A 20,828-nucleotide genomic window follows, 5' to 3' on the forward strand; every position below is an offset into this window, starting at 1 on the left:
CCAGCAGAACTGCAAGTAGACAACTTCCCCATTCACTTTTTTAGTATCTCATGCACATAGAAATGACGGACCGTCTAGCATCTGTCATCTGTAACTGGGTGCAAAAGGGTTTGACCGAGAAAAGACAACGGACATAAAAGATTAAAGATTTGTTAAGGTTCAGAGTCAATGAAGTTCTTCTTATAGCGAATTCACCAATAATTTAAACAAAATGTGAGTCGCTGGCTCATTAATAACGAATGATGCAGACAGAATCTTACTGCTACTTGCAGAATAATGCCATTTAACAGCTTTCTCCGAAACCCGACTAACCAATAAATGTATAATTTATTATCTGTCTATAGTCTTAATAAAAGAGAGAGTAAGCTAGAATAAAATAATTTCTTGAATGTGATTTTCTTTTTATGAAGTTGAAAGGGACATTTGGATATGATCTTATCTTGTGACCTGTCATCACAAGCACACTAACGACAGGAATAAACAGTCTTGTTCTTTCTTGGATTTAGTATTAAAAAGTGTTTCTAATTTTTTTGACTTTCAAATAGTTTGGTCAAACAAAAAAACAAATTTGGCCATTTATTTTCTCAAGAAATTCATTGTTTCTCAAGTAACCCATTTTTTTTTCTCAAGAATTCATGGTCAAACAAAGAAGCTTTACTTTTCTTGCTGGATGATTGTTCTCTGTGCTTCTGAGCATAGCCCTTGAGAGATTCAAAGAACAAATTAAATTTTAAAAAAACTACTTTTTTCCACCAAGCAGACCCCCGGAATGATTCAACTGTTTGATGGAATGCGAACCAGAAACAGTTTCCTGGGCTATTCAAGCTCTTTGTCCTTATAACAACAATTTCACTTCTCTTTCGTTTGTCATAATCAATTATGAACTAGTCTCGTGTGGATCTTTAACTTCTACGGCACAAGTAGCATCTCATTTTCCATTCAAAGGCTTGACTTTTCAGGTTCTCCGAAGTTTGGTGGCCACGTAAGTTCTTGCCAGTCTCCATCGGCATACAGCATATATGACTTTTCTAGCATTTTCCTGAGACTATCCAGGTTCATTACGATGTTTCTTGTCTGGGTTCATTTGTTCTCTAGTCTTTATGCAATGCCAATATCTGCGATAAATGTTTAAATCGCTTTCCAGAAACTTGTGTTCATTCCTCGTGACTTCGGTGCTTTATACGACGAATTATCTGGGTGAATGTTAAGATTCGACGTGCCAGAAGTAGAAAATGGAGAGGGGTGGGGTCCACATTTTTATTTCCAGTTCTCATTCATATTACTGTCAATGCTTGGCCTTCACAAGATTGTCGAAGCAGATTATCTTACATATTCTTGTCAGAATGAGTATGGAAATCACTCGACCAACAGTACTTTCGAATCAAACCTGAAGCTCCTTCTTGATTCCCTGCCGTACAACACCGCAACAATGGGATTCAACAATACTACCGTCGGAGAAGGCCCTAACCGAGTTTATGGGCAAGCTCTTTGCAGAGGAGATGCCACTTCCACAGCGTGTGAGAGTTGTGTCAGCAATGCAAGCCAAGAGATCATGAAGCTGTGCAATGCTAAAGATGCAATAATTTCGTATGAATTATGCCAAGTGCGCTATTCCTTCCAAGATTTCTTTTCAAACATGGTTTATACTGGTAAATACCCGGATTCAAATAGTCAGGAGAAACTTGCATCAGACCCAGCCCGTTTCTATAAGTACTTGATGTATCTAATGAACAATATATCCAATGAGGCTGCGTATGTTAAATCTACTCAAATGTTCGTGATGGGGCAAATAAATTACTCTGTGAGCCAGACAATATACGGGCTAGTGCAGTGTACTAGGGATATGTCGGACATGGACTGTAACAGTTGCTTGAACTCTGCCTTGGGGGATCTAAAAGCATGCTGCTATACAAGGGAAGGTGGAACGGTTGTTAGCAGAACTTGCAATGTGAGGTACGAGCTGTACCGCTTTTTCAATGGCTCGACAACTTCTATGTTATCTTACCCAGCCTCCACAGGTAAGAACATGAAATCTATCGAAAATTAAGATTAGTAGGAGAAGAAAGCTATAGTTATCGCCACTAACTTAACTTCTATGCTATATATGGTTAGAACAAAATCGAAAAAGTTCATCAGCATGATGGTTGGTTTTGACTTTGAATGCTGTTGTTCTCTTTTAAAGTGACGGGAGATTTCTACATGGATCCAAGATCCTAGAAAATTGTTTATACCATTATTTCATTTCATTCCCCTGCGAAGAGGCCAATTTTTAGCAACTCATTATCCTTGTCTGGCTCTGTTTTCACAGAATTCTGTTAGTAGCCTTGGTTGCTTTCATTCAATGAGCACGGTCTCTAGTGAAACTTATATCATAGAGAATCTGAAGAGACTTAGCTTATATAGCCTTCATAATGGCAATAGCCAAATATGCAGAAAAATTACTGAGGCAATCAGCACAAGCTGAAAAATTCTAATTAGCCTCTTTATTATTGTGGGATGCACTTCACAATTAGTATACACATTACATCTCTCTCCATAGGCTATTGATACTCCAGGATGTTATCCATATACTACGATGTTTATTCAACTAACGAGAAAAACAGGGGATAAATGGAAGAAAGGGATGATTGGCCTAGTAGTTGGTATCTTGGGACTCCTATTAGCTGTTCTTGCCGGATCTTGCGCCGTCTACTTCAACCGGAAGAAAGCAAAACAAGGTATATATGAGAAAATGGACGTTTTAATTCACATTTTTACAAGAGCTAATCCACACTCGGGTACCTTCAGACCTGGAAAGAAGCCCGCGTGCTTTGCTCCATGATTTAATAAATCCAGTCGGAGTGGAAATTACTGAAGATGGCAACCTGGTTAGCTCTGAAGAACTTCCTTTCATGGATCTAGCCACACTAAAGGCTTCTACAGATGACTTCTCAAGTTCAAACAAGCTCGGGCAAGGGGGGTTCGGTACTGTCTACAAGGTAATATATCTGTTGCTGTCAGTTTGCGATTGTTTGCTGTTGAACTCCAGTAGGTGGAGGGCTTAACCGAATTAGCTTTCAGGGTGTGCTTTCTGATGGAAAAGAAGTAGCAGTTAAAAGGTTGTCGAGGAAGTCTTGGCAAGGTCTCGAGGAGTTCAAGAATGAGGTGATCTTGATTGCAAAACTCCAGCACAGAAATCTAGTAAGGCTTCTAGGATGCGGCATAGAGGGAGATGAGAAGCTGCTTGTATACGAGTTCATGCCTAACAAAAGCCTCGATATCTACATCTTCGGTTCATTTTCTCGTGTCCTTCAACTTTTAGAAAGAACTCATTTACTTAGAATTTGTGCATATTGTAAATTGTCCTCATTGCAAACGTTTTTGCATGATGCCCTTATCTTCAGATTCAGACAAACGTGCGCAGCTTGATTGGTGCACATGCATTTCTATTATTAATGGAATTGCTAGAGGACTAGTTTACCTGCACGAGGACTCGAGACTTAGGATTATTCACAGGGATCTTAAGCCTAGCAATGTTCTGCTGGATCATGAAATGGTTGCTAAGATATCAGATTTTGGGATGGCCAGAATATTTTGCGAAAACCAAAGTTCAGCTAATACAAGAAGAGTCGTAGGAACATAGTGAGTCTGCTTCTTCTGATTTTGTTCAGCTGAAAACTCTAGGAGTTTCTTGTTCTTGCCATGGAAAACACCCTATTTGGTTCGTCATTAAGAAGGTACTAAGTAGGAAAGACTAATGCCAACTTTGATACTTGTGACAGCGGTTATATGGCCCCAGAGTATGCAATGGGGGGACTATTCTCTGTGAAGTCAGATGTGTTCAGCTTTGGCGTCATTTTGCTTGAGATCATCTGTGGAAAACGAAATAGCGGATTTTATCTTACAGAACATGCTCAGACACTTCTAGCATATGTATATTCTACGTTTCACGGGAATCAAAGTCTTGCCTTTTAATCATGTTTTGAGCTGAAAATACTCACTGTCTGCCAATCATTCATTTTACACCAAAATCAATTTAATCTTGCAGGCATGGACACTATGGACTGAAGGAAGAGAGTTGGAACTCGTGGATCCTTCTCTAGCAGAATCAGGCTCAATAGCTGAAATAGCCAGGTGTATTCACATCGGCCTCTTGTGTGTCCAGGAAGATCCTGGAGATAGACCGACAATGTCGGAAGTAGTGACGCTTTTGGGAGGTCAAACAGGAACTCTTCCGGAACCAAAAAAGCCTGCTTTTTCGGTTGGTAGAGTCGTTCAAGAACTCGATCAATCATCGGCAACAAATATTTCTGTCAATCAGAAGACTGTTTCTAGTATCTCGCCCAGGTGAACCATCACGTATATTAGTTGAGTAAGGTTTCATTTGCCCACGGTTGTAAAATTCTACGCTGATTAGAGGAACTCATCATGTTTTGGAAGAATTATTCTGCTCATGAAAATTGCTGTATATACAATCGATGTTATTGCACATGGAGAACGCCGATTTGTTGAGTGTAAAAAAATTGCACAAATTGTGGAGACCCATGTAACTATAGGTGGATCAATGCAAATTCTGTAAACCAGAAGCTCCATCTATTTTCTTGAACTGAAGCAGTGTCAATGCAGTTTGGCTTTTCTCGAATAGAACTCCAGTTCTTTCCAGGTTTTGGATAATGATAATGGCTAGTACAGCATCGGACTTATGGAGATTAGTGCAGGAGGGAAAAATCCGTTCCCTTACCAATGGTCAATTTGCAAATGAATCCTTTTCTTTTTTTTGTTCTTTTCTTTTTATGGCCTTTTTCTGCCCGATTTGATTAATCATAAGATAAAGATAAACCAGCAAGATCGCAAATTGCCATGTCATTGACAGTCCCAACTTGAGGGATTCTCGACTTGGCATCAGGAGGTTATGCCAAACTGTATTCGAATTCGAGACATCTTGCTTCTCAAATCGCTAGGTCCGGATTGCCATGTCTGAATTACATCACTTTCGCCAATTAGCTCAACTAGTTCCTTGGATTGAGTTGCCATTGAAAATTCCCTCAACTAATGCAGTTTGTCCTTGACAGAACGTTCTATTAGTAGACTAAAAAGATGAAGACGGGTCTGATATTGACGGTATAGAAAGGAAATTTCCTTGGGGGGCTACTTCCTAATAATTTACATATGCGACTTGACTTTCAATTCCTAAAACTATCCTTCATTGATAGGGTTTAATATTATGGAAAACCCCAAATTGGTGCATATGTGACAAATTTACTCAAAACTAATTTTTTGATCACCAAAATCCCCAAATAGGTACACTTGTGATAAATTTACGTCAAACTAATATTTTGACCACCAAGAACCTAAAATTGGTACATTTGTGACAAATTTACCCTTTATCAGTTTCCGTTAAATTGGATTCATACTATGAAAAATCACAACTCGGTGCACCTATGACAAACGGAGGGTAAAATCCCAAATTGGTATACCCGTCAACTGTGACATGTCATCTAATTCAACAATTTGATAGTAAAATTTAACGAGAATTAATAGAGGATAAATTTGTTATAGATGTACTAGTTTGAGGTTTTTGGTGGTCAAAAAATTAGTTTGTGATGAATTTATCGCATGTGTACCAGTTTGGGATTTTTCGTGGGATTACCACTTATTTATACCCCTCTACTTTTGTGTTCTCTTAAATCTTCCCATGTGGCGATTTTCTGATCCCAATTAGCCACCAGATCATGCGATGAAGGGTCACCCATGAAAGCCAAAGCCCAGCATCAATCCCATGCAAACTGTTTTGGAGCCCGTCTCTCCAATTCCCGTGGTTGCTATTTTTAACATACATAGACATGGAAACCACGTCATTTAGGAAAGGGTTGGATTTGCTGATTTCAGTAGACCCATTTCATTGGTCAGAGTCAAAGTCACTCGACCAATAGGATGCTTAGATGCATTTCCGTTCCAATCCCGCTGAAGACTAGAATGGAAGTCTTGGTCTTCTATCAGTCTTCACTGTAAAATAGTTGCGTTGACCCGATTTGCTGTTCCTTGTGGGGAGGGGTATCGAATCTGTACTTGTGCACCTAATCTCTACACAAATCCGTTTCGTAACCACTATTTTGTGGGGAGGGTTTGTTTCATTTCTTACAAATGCCAGTCTCAGATACCAAATAAATCATGAAGCGTGAAGGATGTGCTTTCTTCCGGAATCCTGCTGTTGGCTTGCATCAGTGACTCTGTGGAGAGGTGATTACTCAGAATTGGAGTGCACTCAAGACATGATCACCTTGTTTCGTTCTCTCGGGTGGCTTCAACAACCATCCTACTGCTCTTTTTTCATTGTCTTCTTCATGGATTTCGCAACCCGGTTCTGGTCGATATCCCCAAAAACCTCTGCCCCAACAACAGTTCATATGCCACAAACAGTGCATATCAAGACAACCGTTGTTGCGGAAGCCAAGCGATCGACCAATAAATTTGACGGAATAAGAAAATAAATTAGACATCAGATTTACGTGGTTTGGTCTTACTGACCTACGTCCACGAGGAGAGCAGCACGGAATTCCACTATAGATCAAGCGATACAACGGAAATTACAACCACACTCGAGTCATTCAAACACTCTAAGTATTTTTCAAGCCCCAACTACACCCAATAACTCACGTAATGTTTAGCCCCACAATTTTTCACGAAATAATATCTCAATCTCATGAATGAATTAATACAAATTCTTTCCACAAGAGTTTAATCGGCTTCAACGCTAACTTCATGGATATAATTCACGAATTCCCTCTGCACGTCTTCGCACACCAAGCACTCGCAAGCCAACAGCGCTTCAAGAAGTCTTCTTCATCAACAATAGCGCACAAAGACTTCTTTTGCTTCCGGTCAAGATCAAGAATATATAGTATATTTCCATAAGATTCGGTGGCCGACTTCAACGTGGAGATGCAAATCGCGTGTAATTCGGATCACAAGTCCAAGATTTGGACTTTCCCTTCGGATAATCTTTGGCCATAGAACTCACAGTCAAAGACTGACAATTGCCCTTTTGTTTTGCGCGGCCAACTCCAGAGGATAATGTGCATGGCTATCAAAACAGATTTTATTTCTTTCTTTTTTCTGAATTGCATGGAATCTTTATCCTACTTGAACTTTGACACTCAATAAGAAATATACATTCGGACGTCCGTAAAATACCCAATTCGAAATATTTAGACTTCCACAAATAATAATTAATCTCAAGTTGGGTTTCGTTTATCGGGCTCAAACTCGAGATATATTTTAATAATCTCCACCTTGGCTCGACGTTTGAGCCAAGTCACAATCGCTTTGATAGAATCCTAATTTCGCTGCTACTCTCTCATAGCTCCCGATGGGCTCAACCGCCATAGATGTCTTTCAAGTCCAAACCTCGCTTGAATTTTGCCATAGTCGTGGATCTCATCAGAACACCAACTCCACGTGCACCTTTAATTGTTCCACAAGGATTTTCTGATACAAACTCCTCAATCACAGATAAAGCAAAATCATCATCGCATCCATATCTATTAAGAGATCGAATACGCACCTTGTTAATTTCAGCAGTTACAATAACTGTTGGCTCTATAGGCTCCACCTCGCTAAGCAGGAGGAAACCAGCAACAAAAGAAGAATTTTTGTCTTTTCTCTGCAGATTTCAGCACCAGGTTTTGATTTTGGTGGCCCACTGCTGCAGCAAATTGTTCCTGCCATCAACCTTTCGCTGCTTTGGTGACACCGAGACCACCATCGATCGAGCGGAGCTCTGGCTACGCCAATTCAGTCCCGATGCCGCCGTTTGTTATCCTATTCTCTGCCGCACTGGAGTTTTCTTTTGCAGGTTTTCTGTTGGCCTTCAAGCAATGCCCAACAACCTCACATTGCATTTAAGCAACTTGCGTTTCTATTCCTCAATCGGTGACAAGCTCCGGTTAAGCCCCGACATGCTCAACGCTCCTAGCCGCGAGCCGCCGTCCACACCGAAGCAACGTCGCCGCCACTGGTCCGCCGCCGGCCACCGTCCCCATCCGTAATCCCGAGTCCAATCCGAGTTTGAATTGGAAATATCCGCAAATTAGGTGAGACTATTATCCGAATATTTCTTTTAAATATTTAATTTCCTAATTTTCGGGTGTTTTAATATATTGCGAATATTCTGGATCATTAGATATCTTAGGATAATGCTTGCGATATCCGCTGTATTCTAAGACACCCCGAATTAGGACTTTTTTTTTCGTAATTCAGCAACGTATCTGGACGATTATCTGACCTTAGCCCTAAGGTACGATACACGGCGGTACGGAAAAATTGTTATCTTATCCATAACCACTTGGATACGATAATGGATCTTATCTGCTTTCCAAATTCAAACAATCGACTTTCCGTCGATATCTATAACTCTATAGATATGACCGTTAGTTCGATTCCCTTTCCTAATTTGAACATGATAAGAAAGATCTTGCGGATCGCGTGGATGGTTGGTCTTAAATTGTTATCTTGTGTGTGATTTATTTTCCTTTTAAATAAAGAAAATCCAAAAATATTTTAGTTAGGAATTAAATTAGGAATTTTGCATAGGGAATCTTAAATGTATCTAAAAGATAGAATAATTATCTGATTTAAATTGGGATTTAGGGTAGTTTATTTCCTAGTTTAAATTAGGGATTGTTCTAGTCATAATATATTATTTAGGATATTTAATTATTTCGAATTTTCATAAAAATACCCAAAAAGAGTCACTTTAGGATAGATTAAGTCATTTTTCACTAGGATAGATTGCATGTTAATTTGAGTAATATTTAATTTCGAATTTTAATAAAAAAATACCAAAAAAGAAGTTGTTCTAGAATAAATAAAGCTGCTTGTTTAAAGGTAGATCGCATGTTAATTTAGGCATTTTATTTATTCCGAATTTCATTGGAAAAATACCAAAAATAAATCATTTGCCCGTCATTAGAAATAGGTCATATTGCCGCATGACATATAGTCCGTATGTTAGGATTCATTAATCGCATGTCATGGCACGTAGGTTAGTTTTGATCTTAATAAAGAGAAAACCCTAAAGAACATATTGTGTGGATTACTTTGTTAATTAGAAATCATGTTAAGACTGTCTGTATGATTTTCTAACTAACAATGCAGATGCTTTCGTTGCTCTAAGGTATGTTATTATCCTAATCTAGCAATTTATTTACCGCTGTTTTTATTGGGTGTTAAATTGGTGGATTGCGCAGTCGCATGATCACCCCACATGTTAGTATCTAGGTAATAAAATGGATCTAGCTGCTTACTCAAACATTTTTTTGAAAGAAAAAGTATCGATAGAGCGTTAGACTAGATCTAGCGTAATCAAATCCCCAAGCTTAGAATCTCGAGTTTGTGGAAATAAAATATATCTCCCTATATTTTATTTAGGCTTCTAATTGACCTACCGCAAATAGATTAGTCGCGATTCCAAAATGAAAATCATTTGTATGTTAACAACTTGAACCTTAAGTTGCGAATTGGTAGGGTTTGAGAGGGCCGAGGTTTAAACTTAATAATTCATTAACCAAACCCCTAGTAGTGTACCAGCGCAGGTGAGGTCGCGATAGTAACTGTAAGTAGATCAGACAGAAGTAAAGAATAAGGCCAAAAACAGGGGTCGATGCACACGAAATTTCTGAGCATTTCATTTGACTCTCCTTCAAGTGGAACGAAGTCAAGCGAGTTAAAAAGTCTTAAATTCCAGCCATCATCTCGGAAAAAGCATCACCACTGAAATACCACTTTAAAGAAACATCGCCTTTTCAATGGCTTCCCACGCCGTCTTCGCCAAACCCAGATCCGTGGACTCACAAAAGCCATAAAACATTGATGGGTCTCTGTATAATCCTAAGTTTTCTAAGTAATTTGATTTTGACGTGCATTAAGATGAATTTGGATTATGTTCTTTCACGTTGGAGTGGAAAGCTGAAATAAAAATGAACCAAATAAATGAAAGGTCTCATCCTGTTGGTCTGATTCCCTTTCTAGAAAATGAAATATTCTTGGGTCTCCTAAACCCATCATCTCACGTCAACTTCAAGATGCTACAGTGAAGTTTCTCTTCGCTTTCACGCAAGAAAAAATAGAACAAAGAACTTTCTCTTTTGCTGCAATTTAACAATTCCACTCTTGACCAGAACTCGAAGATTCTCCACCCACTTTCACTATGTTGAATTGTCTCCATGCGATGGACCTTTCAACTCTTAGAGAAAGTTTCTTCCCTCGCCGTTTATGGAAATCATTCCCAGTTAGTGCCTCTTCACTGGTCTAGAATACAGTTTCGACCCTGAAAGATGGCAAGAGATTCGAATCTTGTCACCTTTTTCGTATTCGTAGCATCAATTTTGTTTCTCGTCATACCCATTAATGGAAACAATCTTCTGTATGTGCTTTGCCAACCTGAGAAAGGCAATTACACTTTTGGCAGTCCATTCAGGAACAACCTTGAACAGCTTCTGGGCACTTTGGCTTCTAGCACTGCAAAGACAGGCTTCAGCAACAGTTCTGCTGGGGATGGCACTGATCAAGTATTTGGCCAAGCACTTTGCAGGCATGATGTGAATAGGAGTGTTTGTGGGGATTGCATCAGGACTGCAAGTCAAGAGATCATGAGCCGGTGCAACAAGAGAGATGCTGATATTTGGTATGATTATTGCCAAATATCTTATTCATATAATGATTTTTTCTCCGCGATGACTTACCAAGGAAAGTACCCAGATTGTATTAAGCAGAAGAACGTATCGAATCCGGACGAGATGAGCACTGCCCTGAAAAAGTTTATGGATGGTCTCAAAAGTAAGGCTACATCCGCTTCATCGATGTTTGCGGCGGGCAGTTCGAAATTCTCGAGCCAAGAACATGTCTATGGCCTCGTGCAGTGTACAAGAGAAATCACTTGGGATGATTGTAATACCTGTTTGGTGGGGGCCTTGGGGGATCTGACATCATTTTGCTCCCGTCATCAAGGTGGAATCGTTGTCAGCAGATATTGCAACGTGAGGTTCGAGCTTTACCGCTTCTATAATCTGCATTCTAAAGGTAATTAATTTGGATTCTTTGCTTAGACTCTGTTGTTGGTCACGGAGTATTGATGCCCGTAGAAATTAGAAATGAGACCTGGGAAACTGCCGTAAAGAGTATTTTGTGTGATCTTCCCAGTTTGAGAGTTCTATGGAAACAGCCAGAGGAAGAATTGCACAAATCATAGTATCAAAGTCAAATTAGAAGTTTTCAACTCTAAGTAATAACTTTTCAGATGAAAGTTCTCGTATTGAGTTTTATCCTTATAAAGGATGTATTAGAATTCATCTACTCATAGTAGATTAAGTACAAAATATGCAAGATATATATTTTTCCACGCAGAAAATTTTTACAACAGATTTCCTTATGAAAACAGAGGGATTGGATCGACCTGATGATAGACCAGTTGTCGTAAAGCATTTCATTGACCTGATTGGATTCCAAAACATTTGGTTATTCTTTATTAGTCGGCTTGATGAGCAGTCTTGTTGGACATCTTGATTCTTGAGCCGATCCTAGCTGTTTTTATTATTTTCGCAGCCAGTAAAATTGCCTGGCTGACTACTTGAGTTCTCTCAGCGGGAGTTGAAAATTGGATTTTGAACATTTGTTTATTATTTGATTGTTACATTGTAGGTTTGGATAAGGCAAAGATGGTTTTGTTGGTATTAGGTATTCTGGTAGGGGCATTGCTACTTTCCCTTGGGGTTTGTGTTGCCTTTCGAAGACAGAAAAAGACAACGACCAGAGGTATATTACACAAGTTAGTTTCAGTCACCAACTGATATCTCGGACACTGTTTAATCACAAGAATTCGGATCTTTTTTTTCTTTTTGGGTTTCCCAGATGAAGAGAAAGACGAGAATGTATTGCGACATGAATTGGCGAAGCCCATTGAGCTATCGATTCCAAAAGGGGATCTAGAATTTTCTGATGATATGCTTGTCATGAATTTGGCAACTCTGATGGCTGCCACAGTTAACTTTTGCCTTACAAACAAACTCGGACAAGGCGGATTCGGCATTGTTTACAAGGTTAAACATTAGATGCGATCATATTCAATTTGGTGGGAGAGTTACCCTGAAAAACATAACTGATGACTATTGTTTAAGTTGTTCCAGGGAATTCTACCAGATGGAAACGAAATAGCAGTAAAGAGGCTGTCGAGGAAGTCATGGCAGGGTGTAGAAGAGTTTAAAAATGAAATCAAGCTGATTGCAAAACTCAAACACAAAAATCTCGTGAGGCTTTTGGGGTGGGGCATAGATGGACATGAGAAGCTACTCATATATGAATACATGGCCAACAAAAGCCTCGATGTCTTCCTCTCTGGTTAGTCCTCGTACAGTCTGTTTTCTCTCACAAGTGGACCACACTCCTATTATCTTTACACATTCAATGAAAATTGTGTCACCTACTGCTTTTCAGACCCGATGAAGAGATCACAACTTGATTGGAGAGCACGCTACAACATAATTCATGGGATTGCCAGAGGACTGCTTTATCTTCATGAGGATTCCGTGCCGAAGATCATCCATAGAGATCTAAAGCCAAGCAACGTGTTGCTGGACATCGACATGGTTGCCAAGATATCGGATTTCGGCATGGCAAGGATTTTCTCAGAGAAGCAGAATGTAGCAAACACCAGAAGAGTTGTCGGGACTTTGTAAGCTATGCCTCCCCTGCCTTGTGCAATTTCTGATCTTTCTCCATTCAGTTATTGTCGTTTGCATTACGGTCGAGTTTTCTTTTCCTTTTAGTTTTTGTTACTGAAAATATTTTGAGAATAGTTTTCTGAATTCAATTTTCAAAAAGAGGTATGCGGGATCTTCAGTCTGCCTAACTGGGGTCTATATATCTCATTTTCATTTAGCTCGGAAATCAGTATAGCACGAGAAGAACTTTGTAAAATATCACTTGCCTTCCCATTTTGATTAAAAGGACACTAGAAAAGCGCCTCTTGTTAATTTTTTTTAATCCAGAGTGTGGTTTGTATTCTAAAAAATTAAACTTGTCTGAAATTCACTTAAAATTTGCTCTTGCCTGTGCACAAAAGAAAATCACTTGTCTGAAATTCCATGAAACTTGTTTTTGCCTGTGCACGAAACAGCGGTTACATGGCCCCCGAATATGCAATGGAGGGACAATTCTCTGCGAAGTCTGATGTGTTCAGCTTTGGAGTCATCCTGCTCGAAATCATCAGTGGGAAGAAAAATAGTGGTTTCCACCTCACCAAACGCGCAACATCGCTGCTAAAATATGTAACGCTCTTTCTCCTAGCATGCTTGCATCTCATTTGGAGATCTGAATCTTGTGTTTATGGGCGTGTATGGACCAAGGGTTTTGAATTCACTTAGATGAAATATCTCGGTGACACACATAAACTATGCGCAGTCATGGATTTTGTGGAACGAAGGGAAAGAGCTTGAATTCGTGGACCCTTTCCTGCTGAAATCGTTCGCACCAGCTGATGTGCGCAGAACCGTTCAAATAGGGCTTTTATGCGTGCAAGAAGATCCAGCGGACCGACCTCTCATGACGGATGTGGTGGTTCTTCTTAGAAGTGGACCGTCCGTGCTCTCTCAGCCAAAACAACCTGCATTTTCAGTCGGGCGAGACATCGCCTTGGATATGCTTTCAATGCCAGAAAGTTCTTGTACCAACGATCTTACTGCTTCTACAATGTTGCCACGGTGAATAGTGGCTATCAACATCGAAACATTTGACAGCGACACGACTCTCGGGTTCAAGGTGTAACATGTACTGCTGGTTCAAGCAGAAATTAAAATTCATGATCTGTCTTAGCTGTCTGATAATAGGTAAACTGAGCATACGTAGGTTGTAAAGAAACCATGTAAATGACAGATGCGGTCTTTGTGAATTTCCTGTACATGTACATCTCTACCTCTTCTTTCATCGAATAGATTAGATCTCAGAAAGAATGATGATGATGGTCGTAACTAGATGAACAGCTACCTTCATGTGTATAGGCTTGGTCGTAAGGTGAGCTTTTGTATTTGAAGGCACTTTTACTTTTTAAATGTTTTATTGTTTTTCCAATATTACGACAAACACATATTTTTGAGGTTTTTTTTATTAATTTTAAGCATATGAAATTTTCATAATATATAGGTGTTAAGGACTACATTCGTATACAAATTTTTTTATGAAGTTTTATGAAATTTGCACAAATATTTAAAATATGAACCGAAAAGTATTTTCTTTTTTCGTTTTCTTTTTTCTTTTGAGAGGTCGAGAGAGACGGGTTGTGACACTCGAGATTTAATTTTTGCTGAACATAATCTCTTGGTTAAACCAGTCACAAGCAACCTAAATGACTTGCATGATCAAATTCTTGTAAAGTCTCGCGAAATCTTGATATACTATTGATTTTATCCGGCTTGTTAATTTTCCCCCTTCCTGCAATAATAATTGCATCATGTCTATATAGTTGATTTGCGCGTTGACTTGTGGTCCATGCATGGACAAAGTTCTTTATCTGATACTACCCTATATAAAATATCTTCTGAACGTCTCTTCTTCGCCATCCAATCATCAAAACGTGAATTCTTGCTTCATTCTTTGCCTCTCTCTCGTCTAATTCTTCTTCTTCTTCTTCAAATTTCTCAGCATTATACTCACACTACTGAAGCTGCACCTAGCTCCACCTACGATACAAATCTCAAAACACTCGTCTCTTCCCTCTCCTCTGCCGCTGCCGCCGATGCCGACGGCTTCGTTAAAGTCACCGCCAGCAAAAGCCCTCTTGATCTCACCTATGGGCTATTCCTCTGCTGTGGCGACGGCCATGCTGCCACTTGCAACGATTGCGTGGCTAACGTGAGCAAGGAAAAACTCGTGCATGCCCTAATGAGAAGGATACCATCACTTTGCATGACGAGTGCATGTTGCATTACTCGAACCAATCAATTTTCTATGTCAAGCAAGGAAATTGAGTAGCTTCACCCAGTTGCTGAAGGATACGACCGATTAATTGGCCGAGATGGTGGCGAGGGATGGGTCTGGCAAGAGGAGATCGCGACGAGGCAAGAGGGAGAGTCTTGGCCCCGAGCTGCAATGTTAGGTTTGCGTTTTAGAAGTTCTATAATGGACTGTCTTCTACAAAGCACGGGCACCAGCAGTGTGAGCACTGACGTTGAAACTTGGCAGCTCCTCTAAACTACCATATATCAAATCAAATACTAAGTTAGTTACACTTGGAGATGCATGTTCTAACAAACTCTCTAGTAATAACTCTGTCATCAATTTCGAAGTGAAATATAATTGCACGCAGCAAATTTGAAGCTGGCTTTCTCAAAAAAAGTGGGACTCCACCGAAATTTGAGATTCTCTCTAATGAAGTGCTAGAGAACAAAACGCACTGAATTCCTTATAAAATCTCTGCATTATCAAAGCCAATAATAGAGCAATCATTTCATACCACAATCGTGGCAAGAGAATGGACCATAAGGTGCACTTTAATTAATACATCGATTCGGACTCCTCAACCTCTAGGGTCAAAGTTCCCTTCCGCGACTCTTTGACATACTCAACATCATCTTCCAACGCTAGTTTCCCTTGTTGAACTAATGAGTCCTAAAGCCTTCCATAACCAAGGCATATGAGAGCCAGCGATTACATATCCATCGGGAAAAAGTGAATGTGAATGTGGCATAAAAACATTTTCAATTGGGAATGGCAGATAGCCATAACTAAGCTTAAGTATCAGCAGAATGTCCATTCACAAGGAGAGGAACTCCTTGTGATTTTTTGATAATGTCGTTTCCAATCTCAAGGAGATCCAGACGTTGTTGCTTTTCCTTTTTGTCGAATAACCATTTTTTAAACAAGGCCATAGAGTCTTCATGAGAAAAACCTTTTAGATTATGCATCGGATGAAAATTCGGTATAGAAATGTGTGAATTTGGAATTAACTCAGAAGAGGCGCAGTTTGATTGAATCATGGTCTAGATTCCGAAATCCAATGTTAAATGTGTCTAATTGGGACCCTATCAACATGGGTGGCCTCCTAGAGACAAAACCGTGGTGTCGGAATATAATGGATTAAAGTGGGTAATACCTCGAGTGAATTGGGCTAAAGAGTTACACGACCAAGAAAAAAAATCAATTTGATTTTCTTCCCCAAATAAAAAAGAGAAACTCAAGCGAAACGTTTCGGATGGGTCCAATCCTTACTTAGGCCTTGTTGCATAAACTCGTATGGATCAAATTTAATCTATCAAAAGAATTACTCCGTTGCTGTAATTTGATGGAAAATTCAAGGCTCTAAGCGTCACCAAAATCACTTTCATCCCCATCTCCTCTCTCTCTCTCTCTCTCTTTACAACTACATCACTGGGATACATATCTTGACTTTTCTTCTTCTTCTTCTTCTTCCAGTCTCCCCGTTGAAACCAAAGAAAAACGCAACTCACGCAATTGACTTTTCAATGAACTCAGACGGGCTAACGCTTCTTCCATCCTCACCGTCCATCTTATTCGCAAGTCGCTTGAATATCGATGGCGTTACTAATCCAACTCCTGTCGCTTTAATACGTTACGGAATGGACCTCAATGTTTTTTACTTTAAGGATAATCTCACACTGGTTTGTCTTGACTTGTAAACATCTCTTCTGACCTTCCCGTAAGAACTTTCATGATTTAAACTATCATTGTTCACACGTTTTGTACCTTTTAAATATGTCAAATTTCATATTTTAAATGTTCATGTTAAAAACGTCTTGAGTTTGTAAAAGAAACCCGATTCAAGTAAATTTCCTAATTTGGGTAGGTTTTTTGGTTTGAGTAGATTTTCTGAAAGAAGTTTTATTATGTTGGATTCAATTATCATGTTCATATAGGTAATAGAATTCTACTCGATGGACACAAACTAGAACAAACAAGAAGCATGTTAGGATTTAATGTCTATGAGTTTTCTGTGTGAGTTCTTCGTAAGAGATTGTGAGATAACACTTGTAGGTTTTCTTTGATTGTAGTCAGTGGCTGGGAACAAATGAACATTTGAGCGATTGTAAACTTTGTACTCTCCAAATTTATAGTGGATTTCTTGGCAGCAAGCTTTCCCCATGAAGTAGGTACTTACACTCGAACCAAACCATGGAAATCTCTAGTGTCCTTATTGTTTCTTATTGATTTCTCTAGTAATTTTGCTCTCTTACGTTTGACTTAAATTACAAGATCGGTTAGCTTCTACATTATTTTTACTGCAATTGGCATCAAAGCTAAGACAAGGATTTTTAGATTTAATTTGGGGCTTTTACTTGTCTAATCATTGTGAAATGTTGTTGTAATTATTTCTGAAGCGAAAATAGAAATTGAGAACTTTAACTGCAAGAACAACTTTGGGTTGTGGAGCATTAAGATGCGTGTGCAATTAACAGCCCAAAGTTTAGCAACGGTGTTGGATGATTAAGATGAATTGTTAGAAATGATGAAAGAGGCTATAAGGTAGAGTTGATGGAGCAAATGAAGAGTATAATCTTGTTGAATCAATTGGGTGATGTGTTAGTACAAGCAATTGAGAAGAAGAATGTAGTAGCTTTGTGGGTAAAACTTTAGGCCCTTTATGTAACAAAGGGTTTAAATTATCATCTATACATGTTGAAAATAATGTTTTCAATTTTGATTTGCTAAAGGTACTTCCATCTGTGTCTACTTAGATAAGTTTAACAAACTCACAAGGATTTGAAGAATATTGACGAAGCCCTAATTGATGAAAAACAGGGCATGATGTCGTTGGCATTTCTACTAAAGTCATGGGAGCACTTTATAATTCGCTATTATAAGGTCATATTGTGATAACCTCAGAAGAGGTAAAATCCACCTTGCTCTATAAGAGTGGCTGAAGAAGTTGCGAGATCATAAACAAGCATATGATGTAGAACATGGACTAGTGATTCAAGGTAGAGATGAACATCGGGGTCCAGTACCCGAGGTAAAACTAGGCTAAAGTTGCGGCATAGAAAGTACAAGGTCGCGTGAAGTGCTTTGAATCATGAGAAGAGGAGTACAAGGAGAGATTGTACAAAGCTGCTAAATGGAGGTGGTAGGCAAAATGACACAAGCAATGTGGTGAATGTTGCCGAGGGGACCACTAGTGAGGCGAAAACTGTCTTGTGTGTGATTACTAGCTCGTTAGGAGACAAACAGGTGCTAGATTTTGGGTGTTCTTATCATATGACGCCTCATTAGAACTTCTTCATTACTTATCAGACTCAAAATGTCGATAGTCTTTTGATGATGAAAAATGCATCCTGCAAAGTTGTGGAGATAATAACAATTCAGGCTTGGATGCATGATGGGGTAGAGCACACATGAGAGACATGAGGCATATACTTGAGCTTAAGAACCTTATTTTTCTAGGGACACTCAATGGCATCTAATATAAGTACTATAGAAAGTGCAGTGCTGAAGATTTGTTAGTGTGCCGTGACAATGATGAAGGGAAATAAGGTGAGTTTTCTCTATCATTTACTAGGAAGAACCATGACAGGATTTGCTTCAATTTATCAGGTGAGTCAAACTCAAACTTGACTTAGTTATGGTATATGCGGTTGGGGCACATGAGTGAGGCAAGTATGACGATGCTGAGTGAGAGGGATTGTCGAAGGGTTAAAAGACAACGAAGCTAGACCTGTGTAAGCAAGACATCTTTCGGAAGCGATTGGGTCACAGTTCAACTATGCATTCGACAAACCAACCAGTTTATTACATTCATTTTACAAGAATCAAAGCTTGCCTTTTAATCGTGTTTTGAGCTGAAAATACTCGATGTCTGCCAATAATTTATTTTACACCAAAATGAATTTAATCTTGCAGGCGTGGACGCTATGGACTGAAGGAAGAGAGTTGGAACACGCGGTTCCTTCTCTAGCAGAATCAGGCTCAACAGCTGAAATAGTCAGGTGCATTCACATCGGCCACTTGTGTGTCCAGGAAGATCCTGGAGATAGATCGACAATGTCGGAAGTAGTGACGCTTTTGGGAGGTCAAACAGGAACTCTTCCGGAACCGAAAAAGCCAGATTTTTCAGTCAGTAGAGTCGTTCAAGAACTCGATTAATCATCAGCAACTAATATTTCTGTCAATTAGATGATTGTTTCTAGTATCTTGCCTAGGTGAACCAGCACGTAGATTAGTTGAGTAAGGTTTCATTAGCCCACGGTTGTAAAATTCTACGCTGGTTAGAGGAACTTGTCATGTTTTGGAAGAATTACTCCGCTCATGAAAATCGCTGTATAAACAATCGATATTATTGCACATGGAGAACGCCGACTTGTTGAGTATAAAGAAATTGCACAAATTGTGGAGACCCATGTATCCATAGGTGGATCAATGCAAATTCTGTAAACCAGAAGCTCCATATATTTTCTTGAACTGAAGCAGTGTCAATGCAATTTGGCTTTTCTCGAATAGAACTCCAGTTCTTTCCAAGTTTTGGATATTAATAATGGCTAATACAGCATCGGACTTATGGAGATAAGTGCAGGAGGGAAAAATCTGTTCCCTTACCAATGGTCAATTTGCAATTAAATCCTCTTTTTTTTGTTCTTTTTTTTATAGCCTTTTTCCGCCTGATTCGATTAATCATAAGATAGAGATAAATGAGCAAGATCGCAAATTGCCATGTCATCAACGGTCCCAAACTTACGGGATTCTCGACTTGGCATCAAGAGGTTATGCCAAACTGGATTCGAATTCGAGACATCTTGCTTCTCAAATCGCTAGGTCCGGATTGCCATATCTGAATTACATCACTTTCGCCAATTAGCTCAACTAGTTCCTTGGATTGAGTTGCCATTGAAAATTCCCCCAACTAATGCAGTTTGTCCTTGACAGAACGTTCTATTAGTAGACTAAAAGAGATGAAGACAGGTCTGATATTGACAGTATAGAAAGGAAATTTCCTTGGCGGGCTACTTCCTAACAATTTACATATGCGACTTGACTTTGAATTCCTAAAACTATCCTTCATTGACAGGGTTTAAAACTATGGAAAACCCTAAACTGATACATATATGACAGATTTACTCAAAACTAATTTTTTGACCATAAAAAACCCAAAACTGGTATACCTATAACAAATTTACCTCGAACTAATGTTTTAACCACCAAGAACCCAAAATTGATACATTTGTGATAATTTTACCCTTCGTCGGTTTCTGTTAAATTGGATTTATATCACGAAAAATCACAACTTGATACATTTGTGGCAAACGGAGGGGAAAACCCCAAATTGATACACTTGTCAACTATGACACGTCATTTAACTCAGCAATTTGACGGTAAAATTTAACAGGAATTAACGGAGGATAAATTTATCACGGATGTACTAGTTTGAGGTTTGTGATGGTCAAAAAGTTAGTTTTGGGTGAATATATCACGAGTGTCTGGGTTTGGAATTTTTCGTGGTACTAATCCTTATTTATACCCTCTACTTTTGTTTTCTCGAGTCTTTCCATGTGGCGATTTTCTAATCCCAATTAACCACCAGATCATGCAATAAAGGGTCACACATGAGAACCAAAGTCTAGCATCAATCCCATGCAAACTGTTTTGGAGCCCATCTCTCTAATTCCTGTGGTTGCTACTTTTAACATACATGGACACGGAAACCACGTCATATAGGAAAGGGTTGGATATGCTGATTTCAGTAGACCCATTTCATTGGTCAGAGTCAAAGTCACTCGACCAATAGGATGCTTAGATGCATTTCCGTTCCAATCCCGCTCACGACTAGAATGGAAGTCTTGGTCTTCTATCAGGCT

General features: G+C 39.2%; 2 protein-coding genes across 7 annotated transcripts; both read left to right on the forward strand.

Annotated features, from left to right (window-relative positions):
- Positions 1–538: 538 nt before the first annotated feature.
- Positions 539–19,137, forward strand: LOC115665179 (cysteine-rich receptor-like protein kinase 44). 5 transcript variants are annotated; one of them, XM_056315990.1, is made up of 9 exons: positions 541–1,053; positions 1,145–1,242; positions 1,343–2,018; positions 2,604–2,717; positions 2,788–2,978; positions 3,061–3,271; positions 3,384–3,621; positions 3,762–3,912; positions 4,028–4,585. In XM_056315990.1, exons 3-9 carry the CDS (start codon positions 1,430–1,432, stop codon positions 4,328–4,330), a joined length of 1,797 nt encoding a protein of 598 aa, XP_056171965.1. In that variant the 5' UTR covers positions 541–1,053; positions 1,145–1,242; positions 1,343–1,429; the 3' UTR covers positions 4,331–4,585. The 5 variants fall into 5 exon arrangements, with proteins under 5 accessions (XP_030442929.2, XP_056171965.1, XP_056171964.1 ...); XM_056315989.1 differs by having other exon boundaries at positions 541–1,242; XM_056315988.1 differs by having other exon boundaries at positions 1,145–2,018.
- LOC115665180 (cysteine-rich receptor-like protein kinase 44) lies at positions 9,952–13,921 on the forward strand. 2 transcript variants are annotated; one of them, XM_056316008.1, is made up of 7 exons: positions 9,952–11,058; positions 11,677–11,790; positions 11,887–12,074; positions 12,162–12,372; positions 12,469–12,706; positions 13,151–13,301; positions 13,435–13,921. In XM_056316008.1, the coding sequence occupies exons 1-7, from the start codon at positions 10,314–10,316 to the stop codon at positions 13,735–13,737; spliced, it is 1,950 nt and encodes a 649-aa protein (XP_056171983.1). In that variant the 5' UTR covers positions 9,952–10,313; the 3' UTR covers positions 13,738–13,921. The 2 variants fall into 2 exon arrangements, with proteins under 2 accessions (XP_056171983.1, XP_056171984.1); XM_056316009.1 differs by having other exon boundaries at positions 11,713–11,790.
- Positions 19,138–20,828: the final 1,691 nt, after the last annotated feature.

The sequence above is a fragment of the Syzygium oleosum genome, unplaced genomic scaffold (genome assembly GCF_021117445.2).
Source record: "Syzygium oleosum isolate NSW1041296 unplaced genomic scaffold, Sole_v2.1 Sole_v2.11, whole genome shotgun sequence".
Lineage (NCBI taxonomy): Eukaryota > Viridiplantae > Streptophyta > Magnoliopsida > Myrtales > Myrtaceae > Syzygium > Syzygium oleosum.